Source organism: Cervus canadensis, chromosome 3, assembly GCF_019320065.1.
Source record: "Cervus canadensis isolate Bull #8, Minnesota chromosome 3, ASM1932006v1, whole genome shotgun sequence".
In the NCBI taxonomy this organism is placed as follows: domain Eukaryota; kingdom Metazoa; phylum Chordata; class Mammalia; order Artiodactyla; family Cervidae; genus Cervus; species Cervus canadensis.
This window is the reverse complement of record NC_057388.1, coordinates 80,792,685-80,811,569: the sequence shown is the minus strand read 5'-3', so window position 1 is coordinate 80,811,569 and position 18,885 is coordinate 80,792,685. Positions and strand designations below refer to the sequence as shown.

General features: G+C 41.6%; 1 protein-coding gene across 3 annotated transcripts in view; it reads left to right on the top strand.

Annotated features, from left to right (window-relative positions):
- Positions 1 to 877: 877 nt before the first annotated feature.
- Positions 878 to 18,885, top strand: part of TSPAN12 (tetraspanin 12) — a 66,864-nt gene continuing 48,856 nt past the window's right edge. Inside the window, exons 1-4 of one of the 3 annotated variants that reach the window (XM_043463560.1) lie at positions 878 to 1,016; positions 1,960 to 2,095; positions 17,064 to 17,146; positions 18,250 to 18,385. In XM_043463560.1, the coding sequence (XP_043319495.1) occupies positions 2,030 to 2,095; positions 17,064 to 17,146; positions 18,250 to 18,385 (285 nt within the window). In that variant the 5' untranslated portion in view covers positions 878 to 1,016; positions 1,960 to 2,029. Of the gene's footprint in view, positions 1,017 to 1,350; positions 1,485 to 1,959; positions 2,096 to 17,063; positions 17,147 to 18,249; positions 18,386 to 18,885 lie in introns of those variants that run through there. The other 2 variants (XM_043463562.1, XM_043463563.1) reach the window with 2 other exon arrangements.

The following is an 18,885-nucleotide window of genomic DNA, read 5'->3' as shown; positions in this document are numbered from 1 at the left end:
AGGAGAAGGCACATTTGGAAGCAGTACAGTTTCCCCTAGTAAGATTTCCTAAATTTCTAGTTAAAAAAAAATTCAAAACCCATCACTACGGTACTCAATTCAAGATAAACCACCCAGTTAAAACTCAATCCTATTGCGAGAAACCTTTGGAAAATTTGGACTACTTGTGAAAGAGTTACAGGCATTCTTCCTATTCTGGGGGTCAGACCTCCACATGTCTACCCTGGGGTGTAAGTAAATGATCTGAGTGCATTATGCAAGTGGGAAAGAACTGGTTTTTTTTTGTTGTTGGTTTTTTTTTTTTTTTAAACTCAGAGAGGGTAACAAAGCAATAAGAAGGAGCAGAGGGCACCACCTCAGTGACAAATCACAGGAGGTGGCTCTCGAAAGGTTGTGAAAACTGGTTTCTCATTGCAGGAACTAAGCTGGGCCACTCCTTCACCCCCCTTCTCAAACACAAATATTTTCATATAATAAAAGCCTGTTTCCCTATGGCTATAACCCAGCCTCCCCTCCTCCGACACCACCATTTTAAAGGGGTTTGCTGCGCGGACGTTTCCGAAGCGCCTAGGCTTTAGCCTTCTCCGGCCCGCGGAAAGGTGAGGCGTCCCTTCGGGGGGCTCGCGACTCGCTCGGGGACAAGAAGCAGCCACCAGGCTCCCGGCCCGGCGGCCGGCGGCCCGAGCATGCGCCGAGAGTGCGTGCAGCTGGCCCTGGCCGCCGCCGCTGCCTCGTCCGGACTTGGCGTGGACTTGGGAGGGACAGCGGCGCTGGGAGGTGGCTTAGCAGAGACTTTCCAGCAACTGCTGCCCAGGACTTTTTCTTTTTTTCCTTTTTCCCAGGAGGCGGCGACGGCGGCGGGGGGGCGGGAGGAGAGGAAGAGAAGGAAGCGTCTCCAGTTTGAGCCAATGCAGCCCTGCGGCTGTCCGGGAGGAGCGCCCCTGTCCCGATGAGCCCCCGCCGCGCTTCCCTGACGGTGCCCCGGCGGGATCGGGGCGCGGAGCCCAGCGCGGACGGTGAGTGGCCGCGCGTCTCTCGTCCTTCCTGCCCGCTGTCCCGCCTGCCCGCCGGTTCTGTGTGCTAAACTTCTTAGAGGCTGGCTCCGGGGCTCCCCGCCGCCCGCGCTTCCCCGCGCGCCCTGCCGGGGGCGCGCGCCAGGGTGGCGGGGCCGCTGACCGCGCGGGGCTTTGTGCTCCTCGGGCGGCTGGGAGCGCGGGGTCGCGGCCGGGACCCGGGTCGGGGCCGGGGGAGGGGGGGACATGAATGACTAAGCCGGCGTCTGCACAGCTGCACCGGCCCGAATTCCCCTGCGCCCCTCCCCGCCCCCCGCCCCCGGCTAATCCATCATTCCGGGGCCGAAACATCATTTCTCACATTCTCCCAGAGAAACCCTAGTCGCCGGGCGGAATCCCAGCTCAGCGCTGCGCCCCCTCCAGTGGCCCGTGTTCACACCGGAGCTGCGGGATGCGGAAGGGGCTGCGGAGGTGGGGGGCGCAGGAACTGTCCCAGTGAGAGGGACACTCGCACCTTCGGTGTGGCGGGCGGCATCTGTGACATCTCCGGGGGGTGGTGTGCTTTCCAACCTTCGGGACCGCTCGGAGCAGAGCTGTCCCGGAGGAGCGGCGTGGATTGAGGGAGGTTTTAAAGAGCGTCTCATCAGAATGCAGAGGACACCGCCGCGTGTCTCCTGAGAACGCAAATCTACTGCGCGCATTCATTCATCTGGGGAGAGGATCTTTTCTCTTCCCAGCAGGTGTTATCTGAAGCCGCTTTGGAACTTTGGGAAGTTTAGGTTACTATTGTCACTTTAACAAGTGATTTGCGATGAAGCGATGTCTAGAATGAAATAGGCTTCGGACCAGACCCTGGACCGGGCTGAGGGCCGACCGAGGAGAGATGGGCGGGGGTTGGGAAGCGCGGTGGTCAGGAATCTCCTGTTCTCCCCCCCGCCCTCTGCAGATCGCTGCTGTTTGGTCCGTGGGGGTAGGATGTGTTGAAAGGATGGGGGTTCTCTCTCTTGGGGCTCACGATGGCCAGAGAAGATTCTGTGAAGTGCTTGCGCTGCCTGCTCTACGCGCTCAATCTGCTCTTCTGGGTAAGTCAAGCAGCCCACTTGCACCAACAGGTGGGCACGGCTGGACTCGGTTTCCGGCAGCCACCACATAAAGCGCCAAAGGGCATGGCTAAGCATTAATTAATTACATGCGATCACACCCTGTATTTTTCGCAGAAGTGTATTTTGACCTTTAAATGCCTTTGATCTAGCTCAAGTTCCATTTGTAATTAGAAAAAAGAAATCCACCCCTGGATACTAGTGGCAGTAAAATTAGACTTGAAGTTAATCTAGGGATATAAATAAACGCACGTGCTTGTGCTTGTAGATAAGAAAATTTTGACATACTACTTAGGGAACTGCTTGTTTTCAGGAATTTCAGATAACCGAGCAAGCCATAAATTGTTTCCTTACGTCATCCTATAAAATTTGGTTGGGGCAAGAAGTCTTACTATTTTTTTCTGTTGTAGGAATTCATACCCAGATATCCTATTAAGAGACTGCCTGGAGTTTTCTAGGAGATTCCTTATAGTCTGAAAAGGTGGTTTTCATGTAACTATTTCTAAGTTGGCAAAGTTTTAAGGAATTTTGTGTATGCTTTTGGAAAATCCCATAACCATTTAAGGAAATAAAATACATAAAATTTAACAAGCTCATGGAAATCTTTATGCCTTGTGAGTTAGTGACTTTTTATGCTTTGCAGCCAGGCATAAATGTTCATTAAGTGTTATTAATAATCACATTGTTATTTACAAAACTTATGAGGAAACTATAAAAATTAAAAGTGTTGCTTTCAGAAGCTGTCATGCTTAAGCAGATACTTTTTTTTTTTGCCAAATTTGTATTCTATTAATAATTTATATTCAGAATGTTCTGTTAGAATTTTTAATGAGTAATGTATTTATTTGGCTGACCTGCTGGCCTTGAGCAGCTTTTTTGCATTCAGTTACAACATATGGTCTCTAGAGGATGACAATTTTGGTTGAACTTATGGATGGTTCCATTTTAAGGTGACAAATTAAGCATTAATTCTGCAAGTAATCAGAAAGATATCAAAACAGGCAACATTTTTTTCTCAACATGAAAATTAAAGCATATTTTCCACTTGGAAATGTAAAATACCTAACTGATCTTTTTGCAGTTTTTAATTCTAAAAATGTACCTACTTAAATGTGTCATTAAATTATCTGCTTACCTATAAAGTATTAAGATCTCTAACACGGTGTCTCTAAAATGTGTAATAATGGTTACTCCTGTTTACTAGTTTTTCACTTTTCTACTTTATGGTTTTTAATTACAGAATCATCATGTTTTTATAACTAAAAGGGAATTTAAAGGTGATCTGGTTGAACTTCCTTACTTTGGGTATGAGAAAATTAAATGTAGGTTAGTGACTTGCCAAAGGTCAAATAGCCCATTGGTGACAGTGCCAGGAGCAGAACTTGGCTTTCTTGCCCCTAGACAGGGCCTTTACTTGGATGATCACTGTGTTTGAACCTTGGAATTACTAGGGCGTTTTTTATTCGATAAAGAATAAGTTTTTTGGAAATTTTCTCAATAATTTGTATCATGTGTATGTGTTGGGGAGATTCAAATCATTTAACAAAAATATTGCCCTTCTGAGTAATGAAACTTAAAACACCTATTCCTTAAACTCCTCCACAGCGCTTTGTGTCCCTAAAGAATGTAGAATGTCATTTCTTTGTTGTTATCTGGTACTTCAACCCTCTCACTTTCTGTGTGCATGTTCTGATTTATTGAAATTGCTTCGCCCTTTCTCTAGCCCTTCTCTTCTCCAAATATCTTCTCTCTGCCACCAAAATAATATGTGTTAACTGCCTAGTGTGCATCCCTCTGTATTTTTCTTTATTTCATGAGAAAATATCTTTTCTCATACCTGTCCACATATACCCATTCAGGTACATCCATCTATACATTTTTGCTATTTTTTTTTTTTTTTTGCTATTTTTTATTAGGGTGTTTTTCTCATTTGGCTAGAGTTGCAGGAGTGGGATTGCTATGTGAGAGGCTATGTAATGATGACAACTAAATAGCTGATATTTATGTAGTTCTTACTATGGTTGCCAGGCACATTTAGTGTCTCAGTTTCCTAGTCGGTGAAATAGAAATGGTAGTTCCTATATTTTAGAGTTGTTGGAAGGATTAGAGTTGATATACGTAAAGTGCTTGGACAGTGCTACTTAGTAAGAGCCATCGATGTAGTAGCAGAAGCAATAATAGCTGTAGAACCAGCAGTTGTTACTACTACTGCATAGTGATGCCCAGTAATAGTCTACTGTAATGAGTAGATTACCAGTTGAGTCAAAGGAATCATTGCATTAGTAATAGTCATTGCAGTAGTAATAGTAACTGTTACTGTTATGATTACCACTACTACTCTTGCTACCACTCCTACATTCCTGTGATCTAGTAATCCTGTCCTGGGAATCCATCTCCTAGAAATAAAAGCACCAATATACTCTGTTATAGGTACACAACTATTTGCTGCCGTCTTGTTGGTATTACGACACCTTTTGACTTCCACCAATCTGAAAAGTTTAAAATGTTATTTCACTGCTACTTTATTTCCCTTCCCCCCCCCCAACTAGCAGTAAGCTTGAGCATTACTTTATATAAACAAATCATTTTATATAAACAGATTTTTTTATGTTTTCAGTAGAATTTTTCTCTTGAATTATATGTATATATATATATATATATATAATTCTTGTGTTCTCTTAAAGCACCTGCCTTTCTTATCTTGGTTAAGGTTTCTTTTTCCATATGGACTTTAAGATTGTTTTGTACAATTAAAAATATCTGTTGGGAGTTTTGTTGGAGCTGTATGAAACACATACACTAACTTTGGGAACATTGATGTTATTCTTTCAATGGTAAAGCAATGTTTGCAGATCCTATATTTCTTTATTGAATGAGAAGCAGTTTTCTTTCTTGTGCCAGGCACATTCCTGGACATCCTGAGACGAATTTCTCATCTAATTCTCATAATAGCCATGAAAAATGGGAGTGGAGGGAGTAGTAAAGAGACGTTACTCAGAGAAGTTCATTCACTTGTTAGTAAGTTAGCAGAACAGATTCAAAGTCTTTTTTTTTTTTTTTTTTTTTAATTTTCCTCTAAGCGCAGCAGAAGTTTTACTGTTGGGATTGGTGGTGAATTTATTTGCAGCAGAGAAGTAAACATCTTCAGTAGGAAGGGATTAACTGTCCACCTGCTCATTCCAAATCCTCCACAGCAGTGCTTCTCAAACCTCCACATGCCTACAAATCACCTGGGCATCTTATTAAAATGCAGATTCTGATTTGGTACCTCTGGGGTTGTGTCTGAGAGCCCGCATTCCTAAAAGCCCCTCTGTGATGCTATTGCCTCTGGTCTGAGTGCTGAACTTGGAGGAGCAAGGCTTTAATCCTTGCTAGTTCTTTTGGAATTAGAAGCAGAACAAACCAGTGTGGCATGAACTTGAGTTTAACATGAGGATAGAGAGAATGAGTGTTCTGGTGTCGGTTTTGTGGGATTGAGACAACTGCTCTTGTTACCTTTGGAATCAAAAGCTGTATCCTTTTACTTTTCACCTAGCATTTCTTGTTGTTTCAGTTGCCAAGTTGTGCCCGGCTCTTTGCGACCCTGTGGACTATAGCCCACCAGGCTCCTCTGTCCATGGGATCTCCCAGGCAAGAATACTGGAGTGGGTTGACATTTCCTTCTCCAGAGGATCTTCCCGACTCAGGCATCAAACCTGTGTTTCCTGCATTGGCAGGCAGATTCTTTACCGCTGAGCTACCAGGGAAGCATTAAACATAGACTAGCACTTAATGTAGACTTTTCTGCTATTCACTTCTACTATACTGATATCTTTTCCCCTTCTCTACCAAACAAAAATTTTAAGGAAAGAAAAATAAATTTTATTTGGAAAAACACTGAGGACCTATACAATTTTGGTTTTGTGTTCTGGGAGTTGGATATCAAGCTGATTCTTTTCGGTAAAATTCAATCTTGCATATTTAATTTTTAAGTGGGAGGTATAGATAGACTCCGGAGAAGGCAATGGCACCCGACTCCAGTACTCTTGCCTGGAAAATCCCATGGACAGAGGAGCCTGGTAGGCTGTAGTCCATGGGGTCGCTAAGAGTCGGGCTTGACTGAGCGACTTCACTCTCACTTTTCACTTTCATGCATTGGAGAAGGAAATGGCAACCCACTCCAGTATTCTTGCCTGGAGAATCCCAGGGACAGAGGAGCCTCGTGGGCTGCCGTCTATGGGGTCGCACAGAGTGGGACGTGACTGAAGTGACTTAGCAGTAGCAGCAGCATGGATAGACCCATCTAAGAGGAAACGATTCACAGAGTATTCAGGATCACAGTTGCACCACATTCATTCATTGCTGTGTATTCGGTCACCTTGATTTGCTATCTGTTGAGTGGCTCTTTTACTTAAAGAAGCATGAGACTGGTTCAGCTGTATTGGGGTTGGCAGAAAGATCTGGACCTCTGAGGTTTGTTATGAGTTTTGTGGGTTTGTAATGGGGAAGGGCACACGAGACAGAGGGAACGTGAACAAACTGCCTGAAGAGCTCTTTTGTGACCATGATTCATGTTCTGGCCACGATGGAGCAAGGAAAGGGGTTATTTTTACCTCAGATGTATCACACTTTTCCTTTTTAAATGACATATTATTTCATAAATGAAAGCTTTCCTCCATTTTAAAGACAACTTCTGTGGCTTTATCGTATGAGTGTTTGCCATTCTTAGATGATAATTTTCTACTATTGGAAATATGAATGCATTTGTTCTTTTTGGAAATTCCTGAAATTGGTGAACACAACATTCCTCACACGTGTTTGTTTATTATTTTCTATAAGTATAATATCCCATCTGTAGTTTTAAAGTCTCTTTTCTCACCAGCAGATAGGAGCCATTGTTACTATTACCAAAGATAGTAGCAAGAGAGAGGATCTACTCTCGGTGAAATATGAAAAAAAGCTTATAAAAGAAAGCCTAAAAAGTAGACAGGAAATCTGGTTCACACTTTTGGGATCCATACAAGCTAGATGAAAAAAACAGAAGGCTCTAGGTTTGGTTTCTTTTTCTGTAGCTCTCTCTAGTGAATCTTAGGTGTTTGACCCATGAAGACCCTAAAGAGGTTCTTGGCAAGTGAGTGTTTGCATCCACACAGCGTTTATATAGTCATATGAAAATACTACTTTTAAAATTGATGCCATCCTCCCCACCCAGCTTTATACTATGAAAGGCATTCCAGTTTACTTTAACTCTTCCTAAGGAATAGTGGGGAGCCCTCCAAGAAATGTCAGTGCTTTTTAAAAATAAACATTAAATAAACTTTAGTCTCAGGGGCAAAGCTAATACAATTTTTTTTTTTAATGCAGTTGACTCAGCTGAGCAAAGACAGGCCACTGCATGCTTCTTAAGGAAGTGTTTCAAGGAGAAGGACGTGGAGGTTTCTTTGGGGCACAGTCTTGCTGCCAACTGAACTCGTAGGCCCCTCACTCGTCATCTCCACTCAGAAGAGTCACAGTCATGGCTCCAAAGAAACCATGGTGTCGAAACAGGCCATTCCCCCTTCTTTGGCCTGCAGTGTCTATAGGGTAACCGGATCATTTATTGTGGAAATCAGGCCAAGTTTTATAGTTAAGTTAAAGGGATCGTCTCTCTTAATAATGATGCCAGACCAGGATAACAGGGGTTCAAAGCAGAGCCATCCTGGTCAGAGCAGGATGTATGGTCGCCTGTCTGCAGGGCAGCATGATCTATAGAAACTTTTAGTCAGCACAGTTCCAAGATGCTATTGATTTATTCAGGCCTAATTAGCAGATGTTCATGCTTAAATGATACCCACAAGTAATCTCCGGAACTCATTTCAGCCATCATTTACAATGCCTGCTCTTTCACAGCATTTACCAACAGTCCTATCTGTTTGCCCTTTTCTGCTGCTGCCCACAGCGCTAGAAGGGAAGCTGGTTGAGGCGTGAACTGATTAAAAAGCAGAGGGGAGCAGGCCTGGAAACATGAAATGGGCATGTTCCTGGGAAGTCCTTGCCTTGGGCTACCAGCTTTCAAATGATCAAAAATTGATTTATCTTTACATTTTAATAAATAACAGTTAGAGTCTTTTTGTTTTTTAAGAAAAAAGGGAGTTTTAAGAGCAGCTAGTTCAATTTCTTCATTTTCAACATGAGCGAACAGAGTTTCTAAAAGATTGAATGACTTGTCCAAGTTCTCTGTAGAGACAGAAATGTAACTAAGTTCCCAGTCTCTGTTCCCCGTTCTACTCTCTGCTAACAGATTTGACATAAAAAGAGAAGTTAGGTAGGTGGCTTTAGACATCTGTCAGTCTTGAGCAGAAATGACTGGTGTTACTGTCACCTTATATGAGATTATATATTATGTGTGTCAGACAGCTGAAGGATGTAAATGGCTGTTTTTTTGACTGTGACCTTACTGTTTGGTGGAAACTATACATATACATTTCATAATACATTCTGATTTAGAAAACTTGATTTTCATTTTTTACATGATTAGATTCAAGCAAAGCCAGAATGTTTCAGCAACATAGCACATTTCATTTTTATAAATATTTGTTGAGAGCTCGCATTTTCTAACTGTTTTTGCAAGAAAGAAGGTGGCAAAGGACCTGCCAAGTAGTACATTAAATATATTTCTTTAGAGTAATATTTGTGAGGACTTTCCTGGCGGTCCAATGGTTAAGACTTTGCCTTCAGTGTACAGGGTGCAGGCTGGATCCCTGTTCAGGGAGCTAAGTTCCCACATGCATTGTGGCCAAAAAAACCAAAACAGAAAACAGAAACAATATGGTAACAAATTCAAAAAAGACTGTGAAAATGGTTCACATAAAAAAAAAATCTTAAAAAAGTATTATTTGTGTTATTTTCTAAATATTCCTTGAACTACAGTTAATATTTTTCTATATTGGAGAAGATTTAAGGAGCTATGAACCTTGCTACATGTGATAACTACAATACACTAATAATTCAGTCATCATGAATGACAGTTGAAGAATTATTTTAAGTTGGAAAATTAGTGGACAATAGCATTATTAGTAAGGAGTCCTAAATTACTTGCATAATTTGTCCTTCTGGATTTAATAACATCAGGATTAGATATTGAGGTGACCTAATCATTTTGGCTTCCTTGGTGGCTCAGAGGTTAAAGCGTCTGCCTACAATGCAGGAGACCCGAGTTCGATCCCTGGGTCGGGAAGATCCTCTGGAGAAGGAAATGGCAACCCACTCCAGTATTCTCGCTTGGAGAATCCCATGGACGGAGGAGCCTGGTAGGCTACCAGTCCACGGGGTCTCAGAGAGTCGGACACGACTGAGCGACTTCACTTCACTTCACTTCCATCTCATTTTAGCTTGGTTTCTTGCTATAGTATGTACTGTATTCATTGTTACCATTATTATTTTCTCAACCCTGGTGAGTAAATCGTTCTGAGAATTGACTTGTTCTCATAGACTTAATGTGGCTGGAAATAATGTCATAATAAAAAGCAGCTTCTTTTCAGAATTGCTTGTTTGCTATGAGATCAAGCTTGTGTTGGTATTATTTATTTTGCCTGATAACTCTATGCACAATTGTGACACTTGGATAACTACAGTGAAAAAAAGCTGTTGGACCAAGTAGAATACAGTGTTTGTAGTTTAAAGGACTTTTGAGAACGCTTAAGCCAGCTTCTGACCTGATACATAAATCTTTGATCATGTAATGTGGCAAGTGTCTCTCTACTGGAAAACTTCCAGTGATAGAAAGCTACTTAAAACATCTTCTGATTTTGCGAGCTTCTCCGTTAGTTAGCTTATCTGATAAGTTGAAATCATCTTCTTTTAATTATGTTCTCATTCATTCATCTAACATTGTAGCAGGTCTCACTACTGGGCCTAGAATGCTATTGTGAGAGGGAGCTAGAGGCAGTGGTCTGTGACCTCTAGTGGATGAGATGGGTGGGTAAGGTAACAATAGATCAGTGCTCTGAAGTCTAGACAAGAACACTGACTCTGGGTAAGGAGGGAGCTGGGAGAAAAGCTTCATATTTGATCTGGTCTTTAAGGATAAGGTTGCTCTGCTCCTGAGATGGACAGGCTGGGGCAGAATTGCATTTCAGGCAGAGGGAACTGCAGGGACAAAGACATAGGTTCAGGAGGTCTGCAGCAGTACATGTCAGAGAAGCAGAAGCTGGACTTTGGTCATCCGAGGACAGAATGTGTGTAGGAAGGAGCTGGCAGGAAATAAGTGGAAGAAAGAGGTCAAAGAGTAACTGGAGAGGGCCCTGTGTGTCTGCTGCAGAATTTAAACTTACTCTCTAGGAGAGAGCTGAAGGAAGTAGAAGTGAGAGATGGCAAGGAGCCATAAGGGGCAGCTATTAGAGCTTTGTAAGCAGAAGAACTTGGTTTGCGTTTTATAAAGCTAACTGAAGGGTGAATGTGAGGTGAGATCCGTGAACTGGAGAGTCCTATTATAAGATGATTATAATTGCCTGGCAAGAGGTTGAGGGCCTGGACTAGCCGGAAGTGGCAGGAAAGGGGGAGGAATTCACCAGGCGTGTTGCAGGAACAATCTGTAGGACTTGAAAGTAATGAGATGTAGACTGAGGAAGAGGGAGAGGTTCAGGCCGCCTGCCAAGGTGCCAGTGAATATGATTGAAGCATTGATTATACCATTTACTGAGAAAGGAAGAATGGTGGGAGGGATATACGGGTTTCCAGAAGAATGAAGATGAGTTCAGTTTTAGAGATGTCAGAACCAAGAATGGCTGTGGAAGTTCAGTGGATGGTTCTATCGCAAGGCTGCCTTTTCCCTCCATTTGTTAGACCTTCACATAGCGGAAGATTCCATTTTTGAACTGATTTCGGAATTGTCTCCTAAACTGAGAAAGATTAAGAGAAAGCCCTGAGGTCAAAAGTGACTTGAGATAATAACAGGTAGCATATAAAAGAATCCTGCTCTTTTTTCATCCCTGGAATCCTCTGTGAAGTCGGACTTGCTATTATAATGTTTTATATGGGAGGAAACTGAAGCTTAGGAAAGGTTAAGTGACACACCCAAAGTCATACAGATGGAAAGAAGCAGAACTGAACTAAAATTCAAACCAAGGCTTTTGGATTCAATGGCATCTCGTGGTCATTGTCATCAAGACCACTTGACTTACAAACAGTGACCTCTAGGACCCGTGATCTAGCCCCTGTCTGGCTTTTCGTGCCTGCCCTGCGCCGGTTTCCCTTCCTTGAACATATCCTGCTGCCTTCCACTCTGGGACTTTTGCTGTTCTTTCTGAGTGGAATGTTCTTTTCAACCTCCCTTTCCCTAATGAACTTGATAATTATCCTTTAGATCTTAGCTGTCTGGAGAAGGCCCTTTGACCCCATGGACTAGGTCAGTCACCCTAAAATAAGTTCCTACAGTAACTCTTATTATTCCTTCCTTGTACTTAATTACAGTTTACAGTTACACGTTTATGTCTCTGATGAGTTGGCTAACATGTGACCTCTTCACTTAGTATAAAATTTCAACATAGATTTGAGAGGGTGCCTGCTATTGCCAATCAGTATATCTCCAGTTCATTGCACAGTCCCTGACAGAGAGCAGCTGATCAATATATATTTTTTGGAAGAAAGAATCACTTCAGAACCATGCTTTTAACCATTCTACCATTTAGAAATGTTTTTGAATACGCTGTTTTTAGAAAAAACATTTTTGTTATGAATGGAAATACTGTTTATATAATGACAACCACTGATACTATATTATACAAAATGAAGAATCTGATACTTTATTGCTACCTTTCTTGAAAGTGCAAGTGTTAGTTGCTCAGTCATGTCCTACTCTTCATGACCCCATGGACTGTGACCTCTGTCCATGGAATTCTCCAGGCAAGAATACTAGAGTGGGTAGTCATTCCCTTCTCCAGGGGATTTTCCCGACCAGGGATCAAATCCAGGCCTCTCACATTGCAGGCAGATTCTTTACTTTCTGAGCCACAAGCCCCAATACCTGTCTTAAAGCTATGATAATTGAAAATTGGCTCAACAGCCTGTGAGAAATTAAAACATGGAAAAATCAACATCAGTTATTATTCTGAAGAGTGGTAGAAGAGAGGATTATTGATAACTGCCAAAGAATTAGAGTAAATAAATAAAATAGCACAATGGTAGAATTTCCTGACCTCCTTAAACACAAGTTATTTGAACACCCACATATAGCCAAGTAGAGGAAGACCATTTAGCCTCAGATTTAATCAAATGGTCTATGGTCCCCTGCTAGCTCTGTGTGTTGTAATAGGTTCTGTGATTATTGAGGACTGGTAAGGCCAACAGATCAGAAGATAACTGACATTGAAAATGGCTTCTCTGGTAGCTCAGCTGGTAAAGAATCCACCTACAATGCTGGAGACCCTGGTTCTATTCCTGGGTTGGGAAGATCCACTGGAGAAGGAAATGGCAACCCACTCCAGTACTCTTGCCTGGAAAATCCCGTGGATGGAGGAGCCTAGTAGGCTACAGTTCACAGGGTCACAAAGAGTCAGACATGACTAAGCGACTTCACTTCACTTCACTTCACCCACTCCAGTATTCTGGCCTGGAGAATTTCAGGGACAGTGGAGCCTGGCAGGCTACAGTCCATGAGGTTGCAAAGAGTCAGAAATGACTGAGAGACTTTCACTTCACTTCACTTCAAGGTCAACAGATCAGAAGATAACTGTCATTGAAAACATCGTGTGTTATACTTGAAGATCCCAAGTGACAGAGTACAGTTCTTATCATGGTGGGCCAAGAGAGGAAGCATGGGGTCCATCACGAGGCAGGGAGAGAAGGGCACTGGGCAGATGCTTTTACTGGGGCTTCTTCAGGAAGGAACTGGCAAGGCAGGGTAAGTAGGTTTTGGATTGGCTAATTTGAATACCTTCAGCAGCCTCTCTCCCTAGTTGTCTGGCACATGGACCTTGCGGTGATTTGGGCAGGTGTAGAGTGGCCTGGGATGAAAAAGCTCGATGAAAGAGTGGTTGGGAGTGTGGGCTCTGGATTGGTTGGTTTGTATTTAAAAATGAGAACTATCTCCCTTGGAGAAGGACTCCTCCTAAGGGCAGGTAGAAGGTGGCCAAGGCGAAGTGACTCGCATATTATCGGTTTGTTCAGACCAAGATGTGTCCAGCATGAGCATGTAGAACACATGTTAAAGCATCAAGTTTACGGAAGCTAGAAGCATGGTTAATACACTGTGACAGAGACCCTGGGGAACTTTTATTAGGTTTACAATCTGTTCTTCACTCCCAACAGGAATGAGGATGGTAACGTGTGTGTGCTCACAAGTGTGCCTGTGTGTGCTGACTCACTCAGTCATGTCCCACTCATTTTGACAGCCTGGACTGTAGCCTGCCAGGCTCCTCCAGACAAGCATACTTGAGTGGGTTGCCATTTCCTACTCCAGGGGATCTTCCCAATGCAGGGCTTGAACTTGGGTCTCTTGTGTCTCCTGCATTGGCACGTGGATTCTTTACCACTGAGCTACCTGGGAAACCCATAGAAAGTATTTTTGAGGATGGTAATAACTGGCCTAATTCTCCTCTGAGCTGTGGTCTAGGGGTTCTTAACCTGTTTTAGGCCATTGAGCCCTGAGCCTTCATTCAGCAAAGAATGTTGTTCGGATGCTCAGACTGAGCCTGACCACGACAGACAGACAGACAGATGGTCCTTGGGCTACTCCCTGCTCCCCACCCCCTTTGAAAAAGAAGCCCTCCACACTACTTAAGCTCCTCTCCTATTTGTGGAACATAATGCTTCTTTCTAAGCTTGGAAGGTAGTTAGTGACTAAGACTGAAGCTTCAGAGATGAAGGCCTGGATTTTAATCCAGCTCTACCATTCAGAATCTGCAAGGCCTTGAACAGGTTTCCATGTCACATTTTACACTGTTATTATCTAGAAGCTCCACAGAGGCTGAGATCTTGCTGCTTTCAGGCATTTTTGGGGTCTGGGACTCTAATACAGAGAATACAAGGCAGATGGTTGGTGCTGAGTAAACGAAGTAGTTCCCCTTTCCCTCGGTTTCATTTTCTGTCAGTTCAGTCAGACACCGTCAACCATGGTCCTAAAATATTAGCTGGAAAATTCCAGAAATCAACAATTCACAAGTTTTATGTGGTTCTGAGGAGCAGGATGAAGCCGCCCACTGTCAGGCCTAGGATGTGGCTCATCCCTTTGTCCACTGTAGCCGTGGTATAGATGCTGCTCGCCCATTAGTACATACAGGATTTGAGACACTCTGTGGTTTCAGGCATCCACTGGGCTTCTTAGAAGATATCCTCTTTGGATAAGGGGGGATCTACTGTATTTTCAGCTAGATGAAGGCTCCATAAGGTTACTAGTTGATTTTCCAGGCAGGTGACCATGTTTCACTGACCGTGTTTCACTGTACAAGAGGTCACAGGTGTTGTGCTTACCTGGGAGCATGTTTTATAGCCACTCTTTGAGTCAGTAAAGACTCATTCCTGTCTTGTATTTTCATTATTTCAGCATTTAAAGAAAACTTCTAACCTAATGGTAATTAATGTTCATTAAGATGCCAAAAACTATTAAAAATCAAATTAAGCTGAAATTCACTGTATTGCACTTAAGATAAGGCACATTTGTGAAAAATTTCTGAAAGACCTTTAGAACTTAGGCTTAACCTTCAGCTTTTAGAAAAACCTCCCAGGATGACTCATTTTGAACAAATTCTAGATAGTAGCTGTTTAATTTTGTTTTTTTAATTATGGACAATTTAAAACACACAGAAGTAGAGAGCACAGTATGATTAATCCCCAGTTACCCACAGAACCTCTACTTCCCACTTAACTCCCATGCATCATGATTACTTATTAAACCATTCAGCGCATATCTCTAAAAGGTAAAGATTCTTTAAAAAAAAGTAATACCATTGTCATATCTACAATAATAAATAATAATTTCCTAATATTTTCAAATACCCAGTCATGTTAAAATATCCCCCATCATCTCATAAATGGTTCTTGGTGGTTGGTTCATTTAAATCAGGATCCAAACCAGGTCAACATGGCCTTGGACAATCTCTTTTAAGTTAAAATAGTTTCACCTTCCATCTTTTTATTCCACTTGCTGGCTTTTTTCTTTTTCTTTTTTTTTGAGTATAATTGCTTTACAATATTGTATTAGTTTCTGCTGTACAAGAAAGTGAATCAGCTGTAAGTATACATGTATCCCCTCCTTCCTGAGCCTCCGTTCCACACCCCACCGTCCCACCCCTCTAGGTCATCTCAGAGACCCGAGCTGAGCTCCGGATGCTATATAGCAGCTTCCCATTAGCTATCTGTTTTACACATGGTGGTGTACTTGTGTCAAACCTGATCTCCCAATTCATCCTGCCCCCCCCTTCCCTTGTGTCCACATGTCCATTCTCTACTTCTGTGTCTCTATTCCTGCCCTGGAACTAGGTTCAACTGTACTGTTTTTTATATATATGCATTAATATATGATATTTATTTTTCTCTTTCTGACTTATTTCACTCTGTATGACAGACTCAAGGTCTGTCTACATCTCTACAAAGGACCCAACTTTTTCAATTAAAGAAACTAGATCATTTGTTCTGTAAAATTTCTTACATTTTTTATTTTGTCGATTGCATGCCCCTGGTGGCGATTAACAAGTTTAAATCTGTTCCCTGTGTTTCCTGTAAACTGATAGTTAGAGCTTGAGGCTTGATTAGATTCACATTTGACTTTTTGGTAAAAATACCTCAAAAGTATCTTTGAGTACTTCTGATGGCGTCACATTGGGAGATACTATCTCGGTTTTCTCTTTTTGTGATGTTAAGATTGATCAAAGCATCTGGTACTTTATGTCTCCATTCTGAAAGTCCCCACCAAGGCTGGTGGTCCAGTGGCTAAGACTGACACAGAGGGTTGGAGTTCCATCTGTGGTCAGGGAACTAGATCCCACAAGCCACAGCTAAAGATCCTGTGTGCCACAACCAAGACCTGGCGCAACCAATGAATGAATTCAATATTTATTTTAAAGTCCCCATCAGTCCCCTTTCAGTTAATGCAGTAGTTCTCAGCCCTGTACTACCTGTTAGAACATCTATGCAGCCTTTACACACTTCTGATGTACAGGCTCCACTTCCAAGAATTGATTCAGGGGGGACTTGGGCTCAGCAAATTTTTTAAGTGTCCTGGGTGATTCTGATGTACAGACAGGACTGAGAGTCACTGACCTGATAATTTTGGCAGTCATTGAGGACCTTTGCCAAGAGAGCCATTATTTCAGAGAAGATTGTCAAATAGTGATATTCTATCTTGCTTTCTGTACATATTAGCTGATATTCTTCTATAAAAACTTTCATTAAGTCTTTGGTTCTTTCTCTAGTTCGTCTGGGAAAAATTGAATAAACATTGGATTCTTATCAGTTTTCTGAATGATGAGTTGAATATCTAATATCTTCCAAAGCTGGTTAGTCAGTTTTGTTTAAATATTTCTGTGAATTCATAGATTTTTAGTATATTGGATGTTTTTACCATTGCAGTTATTATTATGTATTATTTTGATGGCCAAATTGTTTAACTTTAGCCAGCGGAAGTCCTTTGAAGTTAGTGCTTGTGACTTTTTGGACATCAGTAGTATTTTATTGCTTCCTTGCTTTTACATATGACGTGTTTTAGGCTCATCTTGTACATTTGATAATTTAGTTGTTCTGTGCAATTCCTGTCCTTGACTTTCTAATAGTTCAGCTCTCTGTGTCCTATTTAGTGACATTCTATTTAGTGGCTATGATGTGATTACAAAAGAGAATGGCATATATTTATAGTAAAAGTAAATTTCAACAGGTGGTAAATGGTCATTAGGAAAAATCATAATAATTATGTAAAGAAAATCCTCAATATTTTGTTATGAGTCCTGCAGAGCATGATGAATAAATGCTTGGTCACCAATTTGTAATTTTTTACCCACAGTTAATGTCCATCAGCGTGTTGGCTGTGTCTGCTTGGATGAGGGACTACCTAAATAATGTTCTGACTTTAACTGCAGAAACAAGGTAGGTTTTATAATTAATGATTGAATTATTTCATCAGGGTTTCCTCAGACACTAGTTTCTAAGTAACTTTGCCCTCAGCTGTTTAGATGGTAGTGCTCACCCCTGATCATTTGGAAAGGTTTTCCTGCCCATGGTAACACTTGCATTTTCTAGAATTTTCATTAAGGTATACTGCTATTTGTAGAGGACATCTCTGGTTATAGTAATACCACTTACCTGTCCTGGAAATGTTTGAACCATGCCATATTTGTTACAATGGACAGCACAACTACTTTTCCTTAAGAAAATAATTGCCAACTTTTTCTTGCCTTCATATTCCTGAGCTAATGAAAACCAAACCCCACATGTCATTTTCTTACCCAATTTCAAGGATTGATCCACTAACATCACAAATGGCAAACTACTTAATGTCTCTGAGCCTCATTTTCTTCATCTCTGAATGGGAATTATATACCTCTTTGAATTTTCATAAGGATTTCTGTAAAGTCCTTAACATGATGGAGCTTAGTAAGCACTTAGTCATGGTTGTTTTTTTGTTATCTTAGTTATTATTCTTTCTGTTAAGGCTCTAGTTAATCATTTTTCATGGTTTTTGAGCAGAGAAGGCGTCTCCCTCCCCTCCTTATAATACAGACCAATTTCCGTTTCCATAGCAGTGTTTCACATCTTTGGAAAAGTGCACACTGCCTGCAGAGTCCCAGATCAGAGAAGAGTAGAGAGTCTTCTCAGCTGGGAAATAGTGAAAAGTTTCATGTGGTTTCCTCATGAAAGTTAAGGCTTCGGTGCTAATATTAGATGGACTTTTAAAACTGGGAATCCCTATCTTATAATACATTTTAAATGAGCTGAGATAAGAAGTTTTTTGTTTTTTTTTTTGGTACCACTTGTATAAAAAACTTAATCAAACAAGATAAAAAATAAAACAAGCAAGTTGGTGATGGCAGAGTGCACGTCAGTTGTGTCTTGTGCTATGTCTTGGGTGCCTTTTTATTCTATTTATAATATAAAGACTTAATGAAAGTATCATAGAAAAATATCTGCTATGTATGCAGAAATCAAGGTGGTATATTGCTATTTGACAATCTTTTCTGTTCTTCTTTCAGGGTAGAGGAGGCTGTCATTTTGACTTACTTTCCTGTGGTTCATCCGGTCATGATCGCTGTTTGCTGTTTCCTAATCATCGTGGGGATGTTAGGATACTGTGGAACAGTGAAAAGAAATCTGTTACTTCTTGCCTGGGTATGGTGTTTACATCTCATCTTTATTGTGGTTAAAGAGACCAACCACTGTTGTATTATTGGTTCATCAGTGCAGGGGATTATATGCGTAGGGAACTGTGATAACAGTTCCCTAATCTGTGGTCATTGTTCAACATCCTGTGAGAAGGGAAGTGTTCTTTCCATGAGAAATGATGTCAGTACAAGTGTTTGCTGTTCTCAGAAGGTGAGGTGTAGAAATATGTACACTATTTAATTATTTCACTCAGGCCACATGTTGACATTTTCATTTGAAAGTATGAGTTTTTTTCTAGTGTCAGGGACCTTATTACCACTCCAATAAGCCTCTTGGGACTTGAACTGAGATGTCATCATGGAATTCTGTTTCTTTCTCTCCTTTCTTGTTGTAAACAAACCCACCACTTAAACCCATATGGAATTCAGGTGGTGAGGTAACAGAAAGAAAGGTATCATAATCCTAGTGCTACCTTTATATATGGCAACCCACTCCAGTTTTCTTGC